The sequence below is a fragment of the Platalea leucorodia genome (assembly GCF_965183815.1).
Source record: "Platalea leucorodia genome assembly, chromosome: 5".
Classification (NCBI taxonomy): Eukaryota; Metazoa; Chordata; class Aves; order Pelecaniformes; family Threskiornithidae; genus Platalea; species Platalea leucorodia.
The window spans coordinates 88,214,293-88,235,087 of NC_138827.1; the positions used below are offsets into that span (position 1 = coordinate 88,214,293).

Sequence of the window (20,795 nt, forward strand, 5' to 3'; positions counted from 1 at the left end):
CTCAAGTCTTTTTTGGCTTTTTTAGTTAGTAAAATACTTGGCTTTTCTGTTCTCAGTAATTTTATTTTCCACTGTTGTTTTTAGATTCAGGAATACAGCATTCATCCTCACCATTTGAGTTGTTTAGCAATGTTAATGACTAATAAATGTCTGAGGCATATATGCATACGACAGTGAACTGAAATTAATGGTGTATTGTAACAGGCACACCTCGAAAGGTTTTTAATAGATCATCTGTTTCTTCCTCTGTCCTCCACATCACAGTGTGCAGTTAATGCATTTTCAATTGTAAAGACTTTTAGTATTTTCAAGGGTGAAAAAACTTCAAATATAAGACATTTTTAGAACACCATGTGGTTCAAGAAGCTTAATCTAAGAACATTATCTTTAATTCCTTGTCTTCTAAACATTTACATTTCAAGTTGAAATACTGAGTAAATGTTAGCCCTTTTGTATTCATACAGAGGATAAATTTTGCTTTTTAAGGTTTTAGAGATATAATGTGGTTTTTGTTCCAGGAACCTGCCTTTCTCTTTCTCAGTGTGTCTTTCTCAGACAAAGTCATCGTATCGTTGAACAGCTTTTTAAGCTGTCAAGTAGTGGGCTTCTTTTGGTTGCTTTTGAAAGTTCTGCTAGGTATTCGTTGCCTTTTGCTATGAAACCAGGAGTGTGCTACCATTACAGTCAGGTCTTTCTTGAGAATTAGGTGGACACATAAAAAAAAATTAAATAATTACTGTTGCTTTTGTTATTACCACGTTAGAAGATCTATTCAACATCAGTTAAAAAACTAAAAAAAAAAGTTTTCAGTTTTTTTTCTAGAGCTATCCAGATTTACACTCTGTGCTCTCATCAGTATCTAACTAGAAACTGCCTTATTTGAGCTAATACTGTCTAAGCAAACTTTTGAATCATTTCATTGTAAGAAAATAACACTGACAGTTACATTGAGATGTTACTTGAGTGATCTATTTGTTCTAAATTGGGAAATGGTGATTACCACAAATAACGATCATCTGTCTAGCCTTTGCACACTGAGCGGAACATAGATACAGAGCACAAAACATGAAAATAAAATTTCTTAACAGCCACTTTAATAAAACAAGGAGTTATAACCTACAATTAGCAGGCTTAGCTGTTTGTCCTCAGGATTTTACTTTAAAATTAGCTGAAGTAGTATTCGTGGGCGGTTTTTTTTTTTTTTCCAAATCATAAAAATATTTAAAATTAATTAAAAAAAAAAGGAATCTGTTACTGTGAAGGAGATAGTCTGTAATAAATTTGATACATTTTGTAGATGCTGTTTTCTTAATCTTCATGCAGCACTCACTTCCACATTTAGAAGACTGTTGCTGCAGTTCAGATTCCTCCCCCCCCCCCCATCTTTATTACAGCTCTTCTCTTGGCCTCATTTGTTGCAGGCTATTCACAACCCAGGTAAACCCATAAGGATTCCCAGCAGCATAATAAAAGTGAAAGCAGATAATAAAAGTGAAAAAAGTTTGATCAAGTCATGAACTGAGAGATTTCTTAAAGAGCACTCTTCTGTCTTAGAGTCCTTGCAAAATGTTCCACTTCAGTTCTGACGGTGTGTACTGGAGCTGAGAGAAGGTAGTTCATGTGCATTGTGTGATAGCGAGTGGGTATCTCAGTCATTTGTATTTGCAAACTCCTTATCATTAAGTTGCAATCTCTGTTTCCAAAAATCCAATCTTGCTTCAACTGTGCATCTATTCAGGTTAATGAAATAGTTCCTCAGTTGCTTTAAAATGCATATGTCATTTGTGGTGTATCTGCAGATTTGTATACAGTTTCAGTCTCTTGGTCTGAAGCAGGAGTTGCCAGTTTTGCTGAGAAACGCATTCCCTGTCCTCCTTGTCAAAATACAAAGCAAGGCTGTAGCTCCAGGTTATATTTCTTTTTGCGACAGAAATGATTTAAAAGATTCCCACCTGTATTCCCAAACAATACCCTCTTTCTTTCTCAGCTCCTGTGAGAATTTAGCACTTCAGCTGTGGGATGCACAACAAATTCTGTCTTTGAAAGCTTTTGTGTACTGTAGCTGAGCTAATATAATGTTATGCTTTTTTTTTTTTTTAGTTGCATTATGTAATTTCATCCCCGCTACTCGTTTTTTGTATTTGACATAGTATCACAGCTCGTAAGACTGTTCTTGATTTTGAGGGCAGGTAAAGTTTTCAGTCTCTGTCCCTACCCAGATATAGCTATCTGGACATCTTCCAGCTTTTTTAGGAATGTCTCTGCAGATACACCAAAAATTAAATCTGAAAATAGTTTACTCTGTTAACTAGCAGTGTCCTGTGCTGGGGTGCAGTAGAAGCATCCAGACTGAGCAGGCAAACATGGAATTTAGAATGTCAAAGTTCATCAAAGCATTTCAAAAGTTTTTTACAGCTTACTTCCCCCCTCCCATCTCCTCAGCTGCACTCTGGCATGAGAAAGTTATTTGAATATTATAAGGTGTTAGTGATACAGGAGAAATTTGCAGGAATATTTCACAACATATCTTAAAAGTTAATTAAAAAATAACTTATTGTTAGATTTAGGAGTGCTGGCAGGAGAAATAGTATCAGAAAGCCACAGCACTGAGAAGTTCAGTGCTGCAGTGTGGTAATTTTTTCTTTGAAATTTCTGCAAAGACAGGAAATGGAGGCAACAAGCATGAGTGGGTGGGACTCTGAGGTTAGAGCTGTTAATAAAATAATTGAAACGAACTTTTGCTGATAAACACTGCAGCTGTTTATCATGGTAGTAAGGTATTATTTGTGAAAGATCAGACCCTACCCAGAGTAAAAGGTGAGTTTTCTTAACACTGGATTATTTTGACAGGGAAGAAGGTGACGCTTTCCTTATTTTAGAGTAATGTTCATTTTGCACAGATTGAGGAAGTTTTCAAAAACGTACTTACAAACTATGACTTGAGATACAATGCAGTGGGGTTTGTTTTGAAGCAGTCAATTTAATGTTTGGAAAAAGTGTTTTTTTCCCCTCACTATATACTTTTGTGTCTCTCTTTGTAATTTATTTTGTTTTATACAGGCAAGGATAGTGCTCTTTCACTGTTGTGGCACATTTAAAAAAAAAAAAAGAAAAAACCCCAAACAACAAACCATCAACTTTCCTATATTTAACTTGTTGCTTTTTCACTGAAGGTAAATAAGGTTCAATAGCTGCCTTTACATGTCTGTCAGAAAAGACTGTATATGCAGTACTGTATTTACCTAATTTAGCATTGGATATATTATGTTCCTCTGCATTTTCCCCTCAGCCCACTCTTTGGTTAGTAGAATCCACTTCTCGGCAGAGCTGGCTCTTGGTGCTAATCTGCTGGCTGCAAGCATGCTGTCAGCAAAGTCTAGCTGATGATAGCTTTGATTAATAGAAGAACAATGAACGGATAACACTAGACATGCATTTCAGTTCTGCTGGTTTCTTGTTATTTTACCTGTTCAGAACTGCTCAAATTTGCTATGGTTGTGAAGAAAACTGTCTAAGTGGTTTGAGTTGCTCACATTTGAAACAAATTACAGAAACTGAAATGTTGGTTTAATTGACATGATATCAAGCTAATTACTTATTGAATCAAATTAATACTGCTTAAATACAGTGAAGCATGCTAAGAAACTGGATGTGTTTTTCCTCAGGAATTAAATAATTGGTATTTTACCTGTTTATAAATATCAATATACTATTAGATTTTTTTCCCAGGTGGAATAAGACCTGAAACAGTAGTATTTAGAATAGCCCATCTGACTTAACTGTCTGAAATTTGTCAGCTGTTATTCAGTAAGTCTTTAGAGCAGCAAAGCAGCATGCAATACATGCTCAGAACTGCTTGGGGGTATAAAAACAAAAATAAACCCTCCACGCACAGATCACCACTCCTTTAGTATCAAACACTGTTGGCATCCATAGGACTTACGTATTTCTGCATGTGAAGATAGATTATTCAATGTGATGCTTGGCTGGTTATTGTTGTGCACTTTCTGATAATATTGAGAACAGTCTGCTTAAGGTGGTGGCTTGCATTGAGTTTCAAGTTCCATGAGAAGCAAAAATGTATTTGTAACTAAGGTTCTCATTTTCAGAAGGATGTAATTTGTGTGCGGGTAGTTCCTTAATTTCTCAAAGTTTCTTCTTTCTGGACTTGCACATTCAGTATGTCGGTAAGGTGATAATGATGAAGATAAAGAACAGCTACCATGTGTCCCAAGGACAGCAAAGGCAGAAGTTATTTTGTAATACGGGTGTATGGAGCTGGGGAAAGAAATTAAGGAGTTATGCTGATACAATTATGTGTTGTCACCTCATTCTGCAAAGCTGAAGAGTAGAGTATAGTATAGTGATGGAATATAGAGGCAGATGGGAATGAAATGATCATGGCACAAAAGACTGATGAAACTGAGGTGTCACTGGAACAAGAGAGGGTTGAGTAATGATAGAGGAGAAATGTGAATCATATAGCACCATCAAAGTAGTAGAAGTAAAGTAAAAACCCAGTAACACAAAATACACAGGACATATAAAGATTGTTTAAAAGAACTTTTGTTGTTGGCTAAAAAATTTTCAGTTGAAAATAAAAGCCAGCAGAAGTCTGAGTATATTTAGTCGCAGGATGACTGAACCATCCAATGTGATGCTAAGAAAAAAGCAACCACAATTCTTGGATGATTCATATGATGATTTCCAGTATAAAAGGGAAATATAGTATTTCATGAGAGATAGCAAGTATGGTCTTATTTGTGCTTAAGAAATAGGTGAAAGAAACAGCAGAAGGGGATTGTAGGTATCCTGGGATGACTGGAGAATGAGAAGAAAAAGTTTCCTCAATATTGAGAAAGAGCAACGAGTAGAAAATACAATTCCTTTTGTATAAAAACCACTGGTGATAACAACCTTTAACCTGAAGGACATTTCTGGCACAAAACCAAATGAAGTTTGGTTACCCACAAAGAAGTTTAAATAGAATGATTGCATCTGCCTTACAGGTGACAAAACATGTTGTGGAAGAAAGTCTGTCACCATGATGGAAATCTCTGATGAGTAAACAAAACTCGGTAGCTCCGTTGCCATGTTGATGATTACCCCACTTTCAGTTCTTCAGAGTCTTTGCGAGTTTTTTTGGGCTGATGTTTCCACTGCTTTATTTTTCCTGAGATGGCTGAGTTGTTGGTTACTTAGAGGTTTTGGGGATTTTTTTTGTTTTCTTTGGTGTTTTAGGGTTTTTTTCATTTTTAAGTTCAGACCTCTCAATGACTATTCTGTTTGAGTCAGATCCTCTTTGAGGCATTAGAAATGCCTAGTGAAGTTAGTAGGTTCCTTTTCCATCTTGCCTGTCTCCCTCCCAGCCAACAGTATTTTATGACTGTATTTCATTGACATTCTTGTACAAAGTACAGAAAATGAAGTACAGTATATTGAGAAAATACAGAACTGCCCATGTAAATATAGTTTTGCATTATTACATTTCCTTTCTTCCATATAATTTGGTTTCCTATGATAGAACATCAGTTTCAGTGTGGTGAATTTTATGTAATTTTGTTCTTAGCTCATATAATTTTTGGTTAGTCATTTTGCTTTCTTCTTGTAGATCCCCCAGTAAACCCTTGGCACGGAAATTAATGAGTGGGATGGACTGGGAAGTAGTGAGTAGGAACTCACTGTCTGATGATAGGCTGGAAACACAGAGCCTACCATCACGGTCTCCACCTGGAACCCCAAATCAGTAAGTAGCATCGAATCTTCTTTCCCTAGAAGTGACTGTCTACCTCTAATGTGAGTGACCTACTTGTGTAATAAAAGGATTAATGCATTACAGAGACAAACAACTTCACAAATTGTGTGCCGAGTGGTTCTCTGGAACATTTAGCTCCAGATAAGAGGAACTATTTGGGGGTGAATTCTCACTCAACCTATAAAAAGTGTAAGATGGAGCATGCTACACTAAATTTGAGAGCTTGAGTTTTCTCAAGCACAGTTAAAACTAAATTGTTCATTTGGCTAAGAAAAAGCCTGATGATAAAGTCTCTGTGATATTTTAGAAATAATTGATTCTGGTTAATACCGCTTCTTAAAACATCGGGGAAAATTACTTAATCAGAAATCTTTTCAGGTTTATTCTCCTCAATTTTTCTGCATTTCCTTTCAAAGCTCACTCTTTTCACATGATAGAGCTTTCTGTTTTATGTTTATAGTTTGTGAAAAATCATTCCTGATTTCTTTTGGAAAGTAACCAGTTTTCTCAGTGTGCTGAAACTGGCTTAAGAATTGGTATTACCCAGTTTTGTATTGCATAAACCAGAAGGTTTTAAGATTCTTTGGCATTGCGGCATATTATTCAGAAGACTGTTGTTGTAAATATCTGTAGCATTTAAAAATTATTGTAAAAATTGTGTAATAATGATGCTTATAGCGTAATATAACTTAATCATGCGTATTTCAAAGCATTTTAAGAAAGATGTCTGTCACTATGCTAGTTTTCAAATGGGAAAATTTTGGGTCACAGAAATTATAAGACTCTCAGTGCAAAGCTTACGATTCTTCTAGGAGAAGATGCAGGGGATAAAATGTTCATCTTAATGAATTCAGGTTAAGTTCTGCTATGAACAGAGCCAGGATTTTTCTTCTTGGGGATTCATTTCTCTTCTCATTGACTGGACTGTCAGTCCAGTAGCCTGTTCATTGGACCATAATGCTTTCAGGCTTTTTTAAAAAAAAAAAAAAGGAAAAAAAAGAAAAATATTAGCCATTTAGTGCTTATGAAAATATTTTTTTAACATTTTTAAAAAGAAAATTATGAAATACAGCATGTTGATCTGACAACATAATTGTTTCAGTGATTTTTGAAACCTTAAGTCATTTAATAAAAATATGTATATGAACATATGCTTGCGCTGAGGAAATAATTATTTTAGCATTCCTTTGTAGTGCTGTAAGAAATGTAGATTGAATAATAATATTCTTTTCACATCACACTGCTGTGCTTTCCCTCTTAGTCGCAACTCTGCCTTCACTCAAGAAGGAGCCCGGTTACGACCCTCATCAGTTGGACATTTAGTGGACCATGTAGTTCACACTTCCCCAAGTGAAGTATTTGTAAATCACAGATCTCCATCTTCCACCCAGGCTAATAGCATCATACTGGAATCATCACCGTAAGTTCTGTTGGTCGTTGCGGTATGGTAGCATGCAGGGCTTCTGAAGATAAGTCAGAAATCTTCGCCTTTAAGAATTTAGTGTTGAATCATAGAATCATAGAATGCTTTGGGATGGAAGGGACCTTTAAAGGTCATCTAGTCCATCCCCCCCTGCAATTGGCAGGGACATCTACAACTAGATCGGGTTGCTCAGAGCCCCATCCAGCCTGGCCTGGAATGTTTCCAAGGATGGGGCATCTACCACCTCTCTGGGCAACCTGTTCCAGTGTTTCACTACCCTCATTGTAAAAAATGTCTTCCTTATATCTAGTCTGAATCTACTCTCTTTTAGTTTAAAACCATTGCCCCTTGTCCTACCACAAGAGGCCCTGCTAAAAAGTCTGTCTGCGTCTTTCTTATGAGCCCCCTTTAAGTACTGAAAGGCTGCAATAAGGTCTTGCCACAGCCTTCTCTTCTCCAGGCTGAACAACCCCAGCTCTTTCAGCCTTTCCACATAAGAGAGGTGCTCCATCCCTCTGATCATTTTTGTGGCCTGAATGTTTGGGTCAGGGAGAGCCAGAAAATCTAATAAAAAGGTAGCTGTTGTTTAGGGAGTATTAGTATAGGTCTTATTGAAAAGTAAATGATACAGAAGTAAAGACTTATATCTGACGTGTTCCTGGTGCAGGGTTACAATACCTTCCCCACCCACCCAAAATGTGGGTTTGCTGTAATGTGCCTATCAGTGTCTGGTTGCGGAAGTGAAAGTTATTTTTTTGATAGAACTGAAGTATGTTGTTTTGTGATAAAAGTTTTTAATTCCTGTGAGTTTGGAAATTTTGCTTTTTGTCAAGACACAGAAGTATGAGTGAGCATTACAAATTACTTAGCCAAAATATCTTTTAGCACCCCAGCATTCTGAGGTTCCTAGTATGTTTTGTATATTGTTATAGAGTCTATTTTTTTAAGATAGCATTATCAGGCTTTTTTTCAGTGAAGCTGAATATTCTTGATACTGTGCTATGGTGGGCAAAATAAAAACTATTATAGTGTATTAAGTTCAGAAGGATGACAAAAAAAACGTTGAGTTATTCAAAGATTTGAAATACTCGATAATTTGTGGCTAATTTGTAATTTGTAATGCTAAACTTGCCCTCATAATTTTGTATAATCTCTGTTAGCAAGGAAATTGTGCAAATGGTTTTAAAACCATTTGAGAACTATAAAATAGCACATACATAATGACATGTTTATAAACAAATCCTGTGTCTGAGCAAAAATTACTCTGGGAAGGTATTTGAACACAATTTTGAAAGTTTTGTAAAATAGCACGAGATGCTTTTTATGATACAGTACAATAGTTATAATTTGACCATCTACTAGTTATTTAGCTTTCAGAGTTATAAAACAGTAATTTGGCCTAATAATATAAAATCCCCCCTTTTTTTGGTGGTCTTTTTTAACCTATTCATATGGCAAGGAAGTCTCAAAACTGGAACAGCTGTGAATCTTTTCTCATAGTAGAGTTCTGCTGTACGAAGGCCACACAGGGTCAGGTTCCTTCTGTTCCAAGACTTCCAACTGAAGTCAGTTATGAGACACACTTACTGAATGGTAGAGTGGTACAGTGAAGTAAGCACAATCCTTAAATATTCTTTTATTCATATGCCTTTACTCTAAATTAAGTTGTAAAAGATGTTCCTGAGTGTCCTTAGGATTTGTTTATTTAGTACCTGGTTTCTTGTGTAAGTCACCATAGAAATGAGTCTTAAAAAGAGAGGAAGTGGTTTTGTAAATTAGTTATGCAACTATGGCTGTTCTTGTTCATGATTTTGCACTTTTTATGCCCAAGCAGAAAAACTGTTGCTCTCCCATCACTAAGTTTTGTTTTTTTCCCTTGTTGGAAGCTTAAAAATGGAGTTAATCTCCCAGTATAGATATCTAGCATAAGATATTTTTAAGAATGAGGACATTGACTGGCAAAAATACATGAACCCCGTTAGAGTCTTCTGAAAGCTTCAGGTGATGTTACTGATTCAAGACTTGAGATTTACCGAAGAAAGTAGTAGTCATGAAGTTCATATTAGCTATATAGTTTAAAATGATACTGTTTTACAGTCCAAAAAGCTATTTCTTAACAATTTGACCTTTCTGAGTGAAAAGATTTGAGTAGTCCATCTGCTGATTTGTTGGGAATTTTTATTTATTGATCAAATTTACAGATGTCAGAAAGTCAGAGGAACTAACCTGATGGGTAGTTGGTTTAGTGATGTTTTTGAGTTTGGAGTCAATGTAGCAAAAGAAATTAGAGTTTCAGTGCATTTAGAAGGATCTTACAGCTTAGCTAATACAACCTTTAATACCATAATTTTTCTTTGCCTGCATGTGCTATTCAAAACTAAATTGAGAGATTTCTGCTTGTAGTTCCCTGAGGTAATTATAACCTTAAATTCCAAAAGCACGTGATATGTGTTTAATTTAATAAATTTATGGGGGTGCATATGAAACTTTTGCTTAATATATTAAAAGGTCGGACCGGATATCTGTAACAAAAATACCCAAAGCTTGTCAGTGCCAGGGTTTGTGTGTTATTTTATTATTATGTAAATTGCTGAATGCAGTAACAGAGAGCTGCTTTGCCTGCAAAATAGGCTGCTTTCACTGCCATTGTCTAAGCATTCATAAGGAAATTCAAAGCTGACTGGGCAAACATAAAGCAATGAAGTTCTTGCCCAAGGCTTGATTGTTAGTTCTCACAATTCATTATGCTAATATATCACAGTACTTGCATTGCTGCTTCTAAAATGCTCATTTAAGTAACTTTTCAAATCTTTTCTATGAGTTTGCATGTTCGGTAGGAATTTATTTGTGTTTGTTGACATGTATGTACAGACATCTAGTCAAACTAAGATCCCATCTTTTACTTTTATTGGAATTACTCCTTTTGTGCTTCTACTCGTGTTTTCTGTTCCTTTTTTATTCAGTTTAAAACTCTCAGGAGTAATTGTTTGCAGGAAAATACATAACTATGTTGCCCTTCACTTAAAAGGCTGAATAATCTGTGCTGGCCAGACTTGAATGAATAAATACATAGGCAGTTAAAAAGCTCTGGGTGACCTTTGTAAGTCAATGTCTAAATAATTTATAGCTGCCTTGAAAATTCATTTTGCAAATGTTGGCAATCATCATATTTTTCTTTCTCCACAAAAAATGAATTTAGAAAAGATGTTTATCCTGAAAAATAAAATATAAGGATGATATGATCTTTTTTACTGTCACTTGCATTGAAAAGTGTTAAGAAATATTATTTTTACTCCATAGTGTGTTTTGAACATGAGATTCATCAGACATCAGATACTGAATAATCAGTACTTCTTTTTTCTTTAACACTGCATGAAAAAAAATATGAAATGAAGTAAAAACATGCAGAAAAAATATTGTTAGGATCTTTTCAAATATACTGTTTTCATACCTTGACAAAAAATTTATCAATATTTTGTTTTCTAAGAAAATTGAGTAAATTTTTTAAAACTGAAATGGAAAACGTGGTTTTTCAAAGTGAAGCGTTCCATTTCCCATTCAGTTTTCATGCTTTTTGAAAGAGGTTCGTCCTTTGTTTGAAATCACTGTAGACGATTGTGATCTGATTTTTTTGTTTGTATTTGAAAGCATGTATCTGGGATCTGCCTTTCTTTAATTGCATAGAAACAAATGATACGGTATGGAATTTGATGTGTGCCTTAGGTTTTCTTAACTTGCAGCAACTTGAAATGTTATGCTGTCTCATTATGAGACTCTTACCCTGCTAGCCGTTTACTGTGGCTAGACCAGTTAAAGAGAGTAGGACTACTCACGTGACTACCCGTGCTTTTTAGAGGGATGTTATGCTATGAGTTACCACTACACTTTGCTGATAATCAAAGGGACAGTGTCCTATTTCTGGCTTCTGGGAGTGTACTTCCCTCCCCGCGCCGTGGTTGACCCTGTGATGAACCAGTTCACCTTGCTGAACCAGCAGAGAGCTACCCAGGCTTGTCCAAAAAGTCAGTGTATTTTTTCTTGCTTGGTAAGCTGCTTTAGCCACGGGAGGAGCACCGGAGTGCTTCAGGGAAGGGGCCATGGGTGTGGGTGAAAGAAAGAACGGAGGCACCCATTTTTGGTGGTAGCATTCTCTTTAGATTTAGCTGTAAACCTGTAACTTCATTCTTGGTGGTTTTTTGATTTGCCACTAGTATCAGTGGGTTGTTGTCATAAGTCGTTAAATTACTTAATACCTTTTAATGTGGTTCATGGGGAGGAAGGCATGTATCCTTGCTGGTATTTAGAAACTGGCATTCAAGCTAAGTTAATGGGAGCTGTGTGCTATAACTGCCCTTTTGGGCCTCTCAAAATGTTCTTCTTAATTCTTAAATATAAAGCCACATAATGAAAGATGAATCATATATTTATTTAATACAAATCATACAGCTAAGCTTTTGTTCCAAAAGGACTAATAAAGGAAATTATCCATATTACACATAAACACAGAGAACATTTTTATTAGTCTACAGTAGAGTGCTTGCAGATCTAAAACAAAAATAGAACTTTCTGCTATTTCATCTTCAGTAATGGTGTTATAACTCAACTAAAAAATGCATGTGATGAATGCCATTTTTACAAATGTTTCAAAGGGGAATATGTTCAAGAGGGGGAAAAAAGTTCTTTTGAAATGTTTCCATATACTTTTAAATTGAAAAATTAAAATTGAACACTATCATCTCCAGTGGGCTTTTCAAATAAATGCAGGGGGACAGTTGAGTTGTCTTCAACTTGCACTCCTCCTGTTTTTAGATCAAAAGCCAAAAAATAGTGTGGGAGCACTTCATTATGCTGCTTCTGTCTGTTTTTAAGATTTAAATTGCAGCCATTAATTTAAGATGCAAACTAATTGATTTTCTTACTGAGAAAAACACATTGACATATCTATTTTAGAAATTTTTTTTTTGCAAGAGTGCAGAGTATAAATACAGTAAATTTTATAATATTCCAACATAAAGTGGGTTAAGAGTGCTAAAACCATTTAAAAAAAAAGTCGTGTAAAAGATGAACTTACTGGTTCTGTGTACAGTTGCTTGTCAAGAAAAAAGCAGTAACATGTCCAAACATACACTTCCAATATATTCCACCACAGTACATTTTTGAGATTCTAAAAATACATATAGATATTCAGCTCTCAAATTCTTGAGTTTCTTCTAGCGTTTTCAGTTTATTTGGAACCCTGAAAGAACTGCCAATACCGCATGATTGTTCCACTTCATACTTCTATTTTGGTATTTAGATCTCAAGAGACTCCTATAGATGGGCCGCCTCCTGCGTTACCACCCAAACAATTTAAAAAGAACAGTTGGAACCAAATTCATCATTCACACTCACAGCAAGAACTGGATAACCATATTAATGAAACATTTGATGTTCCTGCATCACCTGAAAAATCCACAGTAAGTTTTTGCATCCAGTTTGACCATTCTGCTTTTTATCGGAATGATAGTCGTACTTTCCGTGAGTTTGGTTCTAATGCGTTTCAGTGAGTTGTTGTGTTGGTGCATTACACTGCAGCATTTCCCTCATACACACTGCCTCTTTGCTAGCTCCCACTATTTTTTCCACCTGCTGGAGTAGTGCTTTGTCAGGTGTCATCAAATGACGACATTGGGATGGATATGCAAATATTTTGAACATTAGCTTTTTAGCACATGCAGAAATTTCTAACTAACCCTTCTTTGAGACGTCATTTACCATCAGTTTTAAAGAAGATCTTACAGACGCTACCACTGGTGTTTAATCTAGCTTTTATCAAAAAGCTGAACCTAAAAGTGCCTACCAGCTTCTGGAGCAGTTTTGTCAGGAGAGGCTTCTTGAATCTGTGGTTGCATTTCTCATCAGAATTTCCAAGAAAGAGACTCTACCAAGAGACCTGTGACAACGAATGTCAAAATCTGAGGAAGAGTTCTTTTTCCACACTTAAGCATGTGCTAGATGAGTAAGCTAGTCAGTTGATTATTATCTGACTGAGGTGAGATCTCACTGACCATTTTTGTGATTTTTTTTTTTTTTTGTCCTTCCAGAAGTTTTCAAATGGTTCTTGGTTTTATACTGATGTGGGACAAGAAATGTTTTTCAGGATGGGAAAGCTGTTTAACATCCAGATGTAGCAAATACTGTATAAACAGTTTCGCCAACCTCAGACATTCAAAATTATGAGTCAGCTCCCAAAATTGGTATTTTAGAAATGCCTTTGGTTTATTTTTATTTGCATTCTGAATTCTAAGCCTAGGGTGTTCTCTCAGGCCTCATTACAAAGTTAAGATTCCCATAAACCCCATATTTAATTTCATAGCTGAGGTTTTAATAAAACATGCAGAAGTGAAACTTGTAAATTTATGAGCATTTTGGGAACGTTGTGAAAAATTTTGCTTTAATTAAATAACGAAACAATTTTTAACAGCTTTGTCTTCTGTCAGTCCTTACCTGAGTCATATTAAAGTACTGTTCTGTTTTGAAAGATAACACTACTTTACTCATCAAGTTTTTCTGCTTTGTATTCAGTTATCTTTACCAAATTGACAAAAATAACTTTCAGTTGTTTTTTTAACTCCTCTTAGTTCTGCAAAACCAACACAGCTGCATGAGAATGAGATTCCTTTTTCTGTGTGCATTGTCAATGTGATTGTTTGCTGTGGTCCGATGGGCCACATTTATGCAGCCTTGCTTAAGGCAGTTCACTGTTGTAATTGAAGATCTAATTTGGTCTGCTAATGGCTTTTTATTTTGGGTATTACAGAAGAAGGAACGCAGCATGACTCTGAAATTTTGGGAAATTGTAAATTTAAGATTTGGAGTGTGGTGTTTTGTGTTTTTTTTTTTTTTTTTTTTTTTTTTTTTTGTTTTGTTTTGTTTTGTTTGTTTGTTTGTTTGTTTGTTTGTTTGTTTGTTTTTTCCTCCTTTTCCCCCCGAAGTTGCTTTTCTGACCAGAATGCACTCAGGTTCCTGCACCACTAAGTATCTCCTGCTACTCCATCTCAAATACTTTAAGAAAAACCCCTCACCATTTTGACTTCATTTAGCTATTGAATTTCCTTTGTCTGTTGTATGTATGGAGAGTCTATTTAGAAAGGTAGTAGGACAGGTATGGGAATGACAACTTTTTACTCCATCTGCAATCCCTAAGTATCCAGTCTGAGAATATCCAGAGGTATTTGAAAACAGGTGTGGCCAGGAGTCACTTCAGTCAACCAGGTTAATGATGATACCCAGTGCTCTCTTCAGGTTTTTCATTATAAACTGCTGCTCAAAATAGCCTGTTAAAGCAGGAAATTATTATTCCCTTTTTGTCTGGGGAATGCAATGACACAAAAATTGCTAAATGCTGCAGGTGAGCACTTGGTTGTTCATTCTGCCCAGGAACCCGAGTCTGGTCTCCGGTGCCAGTGAACATAGGCTAAAATGATTTGCATGTGATTGGGCTTCCTAAGCACCCTTCCTTCTAATTAACGTATCTTACGCTGTTACTTTCCTCTCCCCCAAATTTTTCATATTTTCATTACTATGAATGTGTTCGGGGGGGTTGTTTTGTTTTAACCAGGAGCTTAAAACACCTGGAATTGAGTTAACTTTTTATGAGCCAAGTTGAGCAGACTTCGTTTACCTATTGAACCTGCAGGTTTTGAACTTTCTTACATATAGAAATGTTTGCTTTAATAACGGGTTTTGTTTTCTTCCTTTCTGAATGTGAGTCTTATGCTTTGGCTGTAACTGGTAACGTTGAAAACTTCCTTGAAACAAATGTCTTTAATAATGCTTTGCATCATAGAAACTATAGAAATACTAGCTAATGTTCAGTCTGTGAAATAAATATTGATGAGAACAAACTAAAAACCACTTCAATGGCACTAAGTTGATTTTTCCAGATTAAAAAAGTATCTAGTATTTTCCGGTTTATTGGTCGTTCCTTTAACAGTGGTGGTGTAATCAGAATGAAACCAGAAAGAAAGCAGCTAAAATTGTCAGAGCTTGATCAGTGCAGAGCATGACACACCTCATGCTCCGCTACACTGGAAATGCAATAGGGGATATGGAACCAAGATTTTGTTGCCAAACGTGTCCTTGCTTACTACTGTCGTATTGCTGTTAACAGAAACAAAAGTATACCTTCAATTACCTTATTTTTCATTGTATTACGTTCTTACTGCAGGCTTTTCACTGCGGTCTTAATTAAAACAAATTTAAGGAGTTTCCATTTAGTAAACTGTTTTTCTTAAGACTGATTGAAGCCAATTAGTCTTTTCTAATACTGTTTCTTACTTTGAGCTTGCTTTGACAGAAGCAAGCTTTTAACTTAGTTATGTCCAAGACTTTTAAATGTATAATTTTACCCTTTATGCAAAACTCAAGACATTTGCACTATTACTTGATGTTTTCTCAAGTGTCCAGGAGCAATTACTTGATGGGGAAACTGCAAAATTATTACATACGATATCCTTAAAGTCTAGCTATGAACAAAACATTTATTAATATAATATAATTTTTGTTTACTAGCCCAATGGTGGTGTCCCCCATGACAATCTTGTTATGATCAGAATGAAACCAGATGAAAATGGAAGGTTTGGCTTCAATGTAAAGGTAACAGTACATCTATTCCCTTCATGTCTATTAGGATTATTTTCTGACATTTGTGATTTATTACTAATTTAATTTGTTTTTTAAAGGGTGGGTACGATCAGAAGATGCCAGTAATAGTGTCCAGGGTAGCTCCAGGAACACCTGTAAGTTATCAAAAAGCCAAACTTGATAGCAATATCTGTATATCTTGAAGTCTGTATTCAAAACTGTAAACTATTTCATGTCTGCCTATGAAAATTAGTTTGTGCTATACCATTATCCTAACAAAGCAAATCATGTGCAGTAAGAATTTGATGGGGCTACATAACATATTTTTAAAAGTTCTTCAATCCTCAAAAATATTTTTTTCTTACTGAAACAAAATTTAATTCCTGAAAATTACAGGGAGTTACAGATGTTCAGTATGCACTGTCTTGAGCTGTGTCATCCTAAAAATACATTTACTTTATTACTTTTTTTAAATACAGGCATTCATATAATTTCACATAAATTACATATTGAAAGAGTCTTTTAGGATGTTAAAAATAACTAAAATAGCAAATCTCTCTTATTTTAGTGACAGATGTAGCTGAATAAAGCCAAGATTTAGATTAAAATCAGACATCATGAATCATTCATCAGGTCTGATTGTCTGTTGTTACTGGTGTTTAGTGACTATCAATAGTGTCTTCAAACTAGGCACAATATTTTGTCAGTTGATTGCCAAAAATACTGACCTGGTATTCAGCTGACTAGAGTCAGCTCTGTTTATACCTTTTAGAGTCGAGTGAACCATTTATTTGCTAACATTTAAGAAGTACAGCTTTGGGGTTTTTTTGACTATTTGAAACTATTAAAATGTTTGCCAAGAGCATTGTTCTTGTACCTGTTAATTATTACCTCTGAAATATTTAATAACATAAATAATTTTGGCTGAATGCTTTAAACATCCACTCTCTGAGGAGAAGATACTTGGTGATGGCATGTGCTCTTTCTTTTCTGCAATGATGGTTAAACTATGAGTATAATAATGATTTTTATTACCTGATTCCTCTCTCTGGGATTACTGGGATTTGTGCATTGTCTTCGGTCCTTGTCTTACCCTTGTCATTACAGCTGCGTTATTTCACACCTGAAGCATTTAAGCCTGTGGAATTGATTTGGACAAGGCTTTGCTATGTTACTCCTTTCCCTTCAAAGACAAGAACATCCTGCTTTTTAATTGCCTATACAAAATGTGATTCAAACAGAGGAGCTTTCTACTTCAACCAGAAGAGTGGAGTAACAGCTGCTGAAAGACATGTTACAATGACGGTCACCTCCCAGTTGCAAATTGATTTGTTTGTGTGAATGGCACTGTCTTACGTATTGTGTAACACTTAAATTTATCATTTGAATACAGTGCAGCAACCATAGCAACTAGGCTGTTAGGATTCAAGTCCCCAAGTATAGTTAAAGTTGCTATTTTAAGGTGACAAATTGGAAATGGCTTGTTTTACAGATTTTTTTTTTTTTTTTTTTTTTTTTTTTCTTTCTTCACCTTGCAGGCTGATCTCTGTGTCCCTCGTTTGAATGAAGGGGACCAGGTTGTACTGATTAACGGCAGGGATATAGCAGAACATACCCATGATCAAGTTGTTATGTTTATTAAAGCTAGCTGTGAGAGACACTCAGGGGAACTTGTGCTCCTAGTTCGACCCAATGGTGAGTGATTTGTGCATAACAATAATAAGAAAAAAAAAATCCACACCTTGCCTTCATTTTCTAACCTCTATTTTGTGTCCTGAGATGGAATGCTTAACGTCTTTGTAAGAAAGAACGAACTTCCTTGAAAAGGAATTGCAACACAACGTATTGTATAAATCTTGATAGATCCATCCTCTGAGGAGCTGTGCGTAACTAAGTGTTGAAAATTAATAGGAAAGTCAGAGATCAAATATTTCTAACAGAGACCTAATTTAAATTTTGTTCTCACTTTCATTGACAAAAATGTCCAGAAAGCTATATGGATATTGCATGCAGTTTCTGAGGTTGCTGTTATTCCTTTAAGGAAAATAAAAAACAAACACAAACAAAAAATCCCTCACCGAACACCCAGTGTTTGGATGACTTTGAAGGTTGATACATGCAAAATCCTTCCATATGTTTTTAAAACAATTCAGAATGACTGTAGCATTTCTACTTGAGGAGGCTCAATAGAAGAAAGTGCTAAAAATGCAGTCTAAGTAACAGCTTGTGCAATATACTCATGAAATACACTGTTGGAGCATTGCCAGCAGATGGTCACTGGATTTAATTCTGCTGCATATCCCAAATATAAAACAATTGCAGTGGAAAAAGCAAAATGAAAAATAATGATGTTTAATCAGAATAGTTGAAATTACTTTAGGAGAGTACCTCAGCCACCTCGTAAACAATTTTTCCTTTATTCACTTATTTGCGCTCCCCACTTACTTGTGCTCTCATTCTCTGTAAGTTCTCTTGCAGCTTTTGTGTGCTTACTTTCTGTTTCAGATAAAATCGTTAGCTTTGTTTACAAATTTACTAAAACAGTTTCTGCTTGTGTGTTCATTATCTTTGTATTCTGGATAAAAACATTTGAGTTGTAGAAGTGAGGAGTTGCCAGTTTCCTCCTTCATGGTCATGGGATATCATTTAAAAACAGGCTTTCAAACAGCATATGTCTCTGTTATGTATAGTAGAAGATGCATGTTATCTTTCACTTTATTTATAGGCAGGGCACACATACAGCGTTGATATTAATGCCATTTTCTCAGGTGGTCTGCACATCTCGCCCTAATTACTGAAGCATAAAATCAGTTCAAAGTGAATTAAAAGTAAAAATGTAAATGCAACTATGATGCCTTCATAGGCATGATGTGAGAATCTGAGATTAGGGAGTTATATCAGACAAGGTAGGGTATAACATGACTTTTGATCAAAATTTTATCAGTCAGTGATGTGCTTTCACTTAAAATTACTATTAAAAAAAAAAAAAGGTTTTGTCATGGATTGTAATGATCAGTACAGGCTACTTGCCCTTGCTCATGGGGACTAAAATCAGTGTGTTAATAAATGTGAATTTTTCTACAGGAGAAACACTTGGGGTTTTTGCTGTTTTAAATAAATGACTTAGAGTCAACTTTACTTGCCGAACAACATGTTCAGTCAGAGCGTTCATACCTTTATTTGTTATAGCTGTCTATGATGTTGTGGAAGAGAAGCTGGAGAGCGAGCCTGACTTCCAGTACATCCCTGAGAAATCTCCACTTGATGGTGTCCATCAAGATGATAATGCTCTGAGGGAATCCATGATTCAGCTAGCAGAGGGGCTTACCACTGGAACTGTTTTGGCTCAGTTTGATGTGAGTACCATGTTGCCTGTAGCTGTGTGCAAGTTCCAGGTCTTTTGGGATAGTAATTATTTTAAGCAGGGCAGATTTCAGTTAAATTTCAGTAGAGTCAGCATCTTTTAGCAAAACAATTGTCTTACACTCAAAAGAAAAATAACAAAAAAAAAAATCCAATCCTGTATTATATGTGCAAACTTAAGGCATACAATAATCCTAATACTAGTTTTTAGTGTTGTTTGTTATAAATCGCTTTATTGATTACTTCAGCTTTTTGTGTTTATCAGGGACCTGTGTTAATAAAATACTTTCATAGAGATGAAGACTGAAAAATGTATACCAAAATATGTGTTCTGTACTCAGACCTTCATTCTGTATCTAAGTTACTGTAGAAGCTGGATGACAGCTGAGCTGTTGACATTTTACGGACAATCTCAATGAGGGAAGGTAAAATTACCAATGGAAAATTCAACCCTAATCTTAAGGGTTACAACCCTAATTTTAAGGGTTAAGGTAACAATGTCTTTTATAAATAGTTGATTTTTTTATAACATATTTCAGAAGAGCAGTGCACTTCTTGTGGGGTCCTAAGCTGCTGATAGCTATAGTCTTTCTTTAGCACTAACTTGTGCCTTGATGATGTTCCATCTTTAATACATGAGATCAAGTGACTTAAAGCAGAAAGCAGTAGATTCGTAAAACACAACAATGTGAACTCTGTGAATTCCTCACCAAATGGAGACCCAGCATTATGTATCACAACATATATTTATAAAATATATTTATATACTATTCTTTAAGAGCTTTGGTAAATTTACTTCTATATATAGAAAGAAAAGATTTTCTCAAAGTTATTTAAAATCCCTCCTTAACCATGCATTTTCAATCTCCCAAACAGGTTCAATGTTTAAAAGTTTTTTAACTGCTTTTTATTGAACCTGGATCATTTCACTGATACTGCTTGCAGCACAAGGGTTGTGGCAGTGCATGACTAAGGCATGAGAGGGCAAGAACCTCTCAAAGAAGATTTTGTGCAGGAAAAGCATGAGGTAGCCCAGGATTCACTCTATAGTTACTGAAATACGGAAGGACATCTTGGGGGGAAAAAAAAAGTGAAACAACTGCAATGTAGGTAGATGCCTATACACAACACAATCTGCTTGCCCCAAATCACTGTGTGGAATGTCAGTATCAGTCAGTTCCCATACCAGTGTACAATAATGACTTTTCTCTGGATCAGCATTCTTATGGAAGCTTGAAATGTAATGTTCAGTTTGTCTTTAAACAAATTGTGATGACGTCTTGATTATTTGCAGTGATCTCACAGCATAACTAAATTTGTAGTGCTTTCTTTTGAAAAGTATTTTCATGTATGTTGAAGCTACCATTGCTCAGTAGTTTATGTTCTAAAAAGCACCTCTAGGCAAATAATGTACTAACGGGTCTTTTGCACCTATTATGGTCTGACCATCAGTTTTGTCTTTTAGCAATTGTATAGGAAAAAGCCTGGAATGACAATGTCCTGCGCCAGATTACCTCAAAACATTTCCAAAAATAGATACAGAGACATTTCGCCTTGTAAGTATGTGTGTTTGTATATGTGTTCTGGAAGTATTTTACTGTGGTTAATAAATAAGTAACATGTTTCTAA

At 35.5% G+C, this 20,795-nt stretch overlaps 1 protein-coding gene across 4 annotated transcripts in view; it reads left to right on the forward strand.

Annotated features, from left to right (window-relative positions):
- Nucleotides 1-20,795, forward strand: part of PTPN4 (protein tyrosine phosphatase non-receptor type 4) — a 124,196-nt gene that overhangs the window by 84,336 nt on the left and 19,065 nt on the right. For 2 of the 4 annotated variants that reach the window (XM_082311993.1, XM_082311991.1), the window contains exons 14-21: nt 5,612-5,746; nt 7,017-7,175; nt 12,475-12,634; nt 15,732-15,815; nt 15,902-15,958; nt 17,342-17,498; nt 18,993-19,159; nt 20,632-20,722. In XM_082311993.1, coding sequence (XP_082168119.1) covers nt 5,612-5,746; nt 7,017-7,175; nt 12,475-12,634; nt 15,732-15,815; nt 15,902-15,958; nt 17,342-17,498; nt 18,993-19,159; nt 20,632-20,722 — 1,010 coding nt within the window. The remainder of the gene's footprint in view (nt 1-5,611; nt 5,747-7,016; nt 7,176-12,474; nt 12,635-15,731; nt 15,816-15,901; nt 15,959-17,341; nt 17,499-18,992; nt 19,160-20,631; nt 20,723-20,795) is intronic. The other 2 variants (XM_082311992.1, XM_082311994.1) reach the window with 2 other exon arrangements.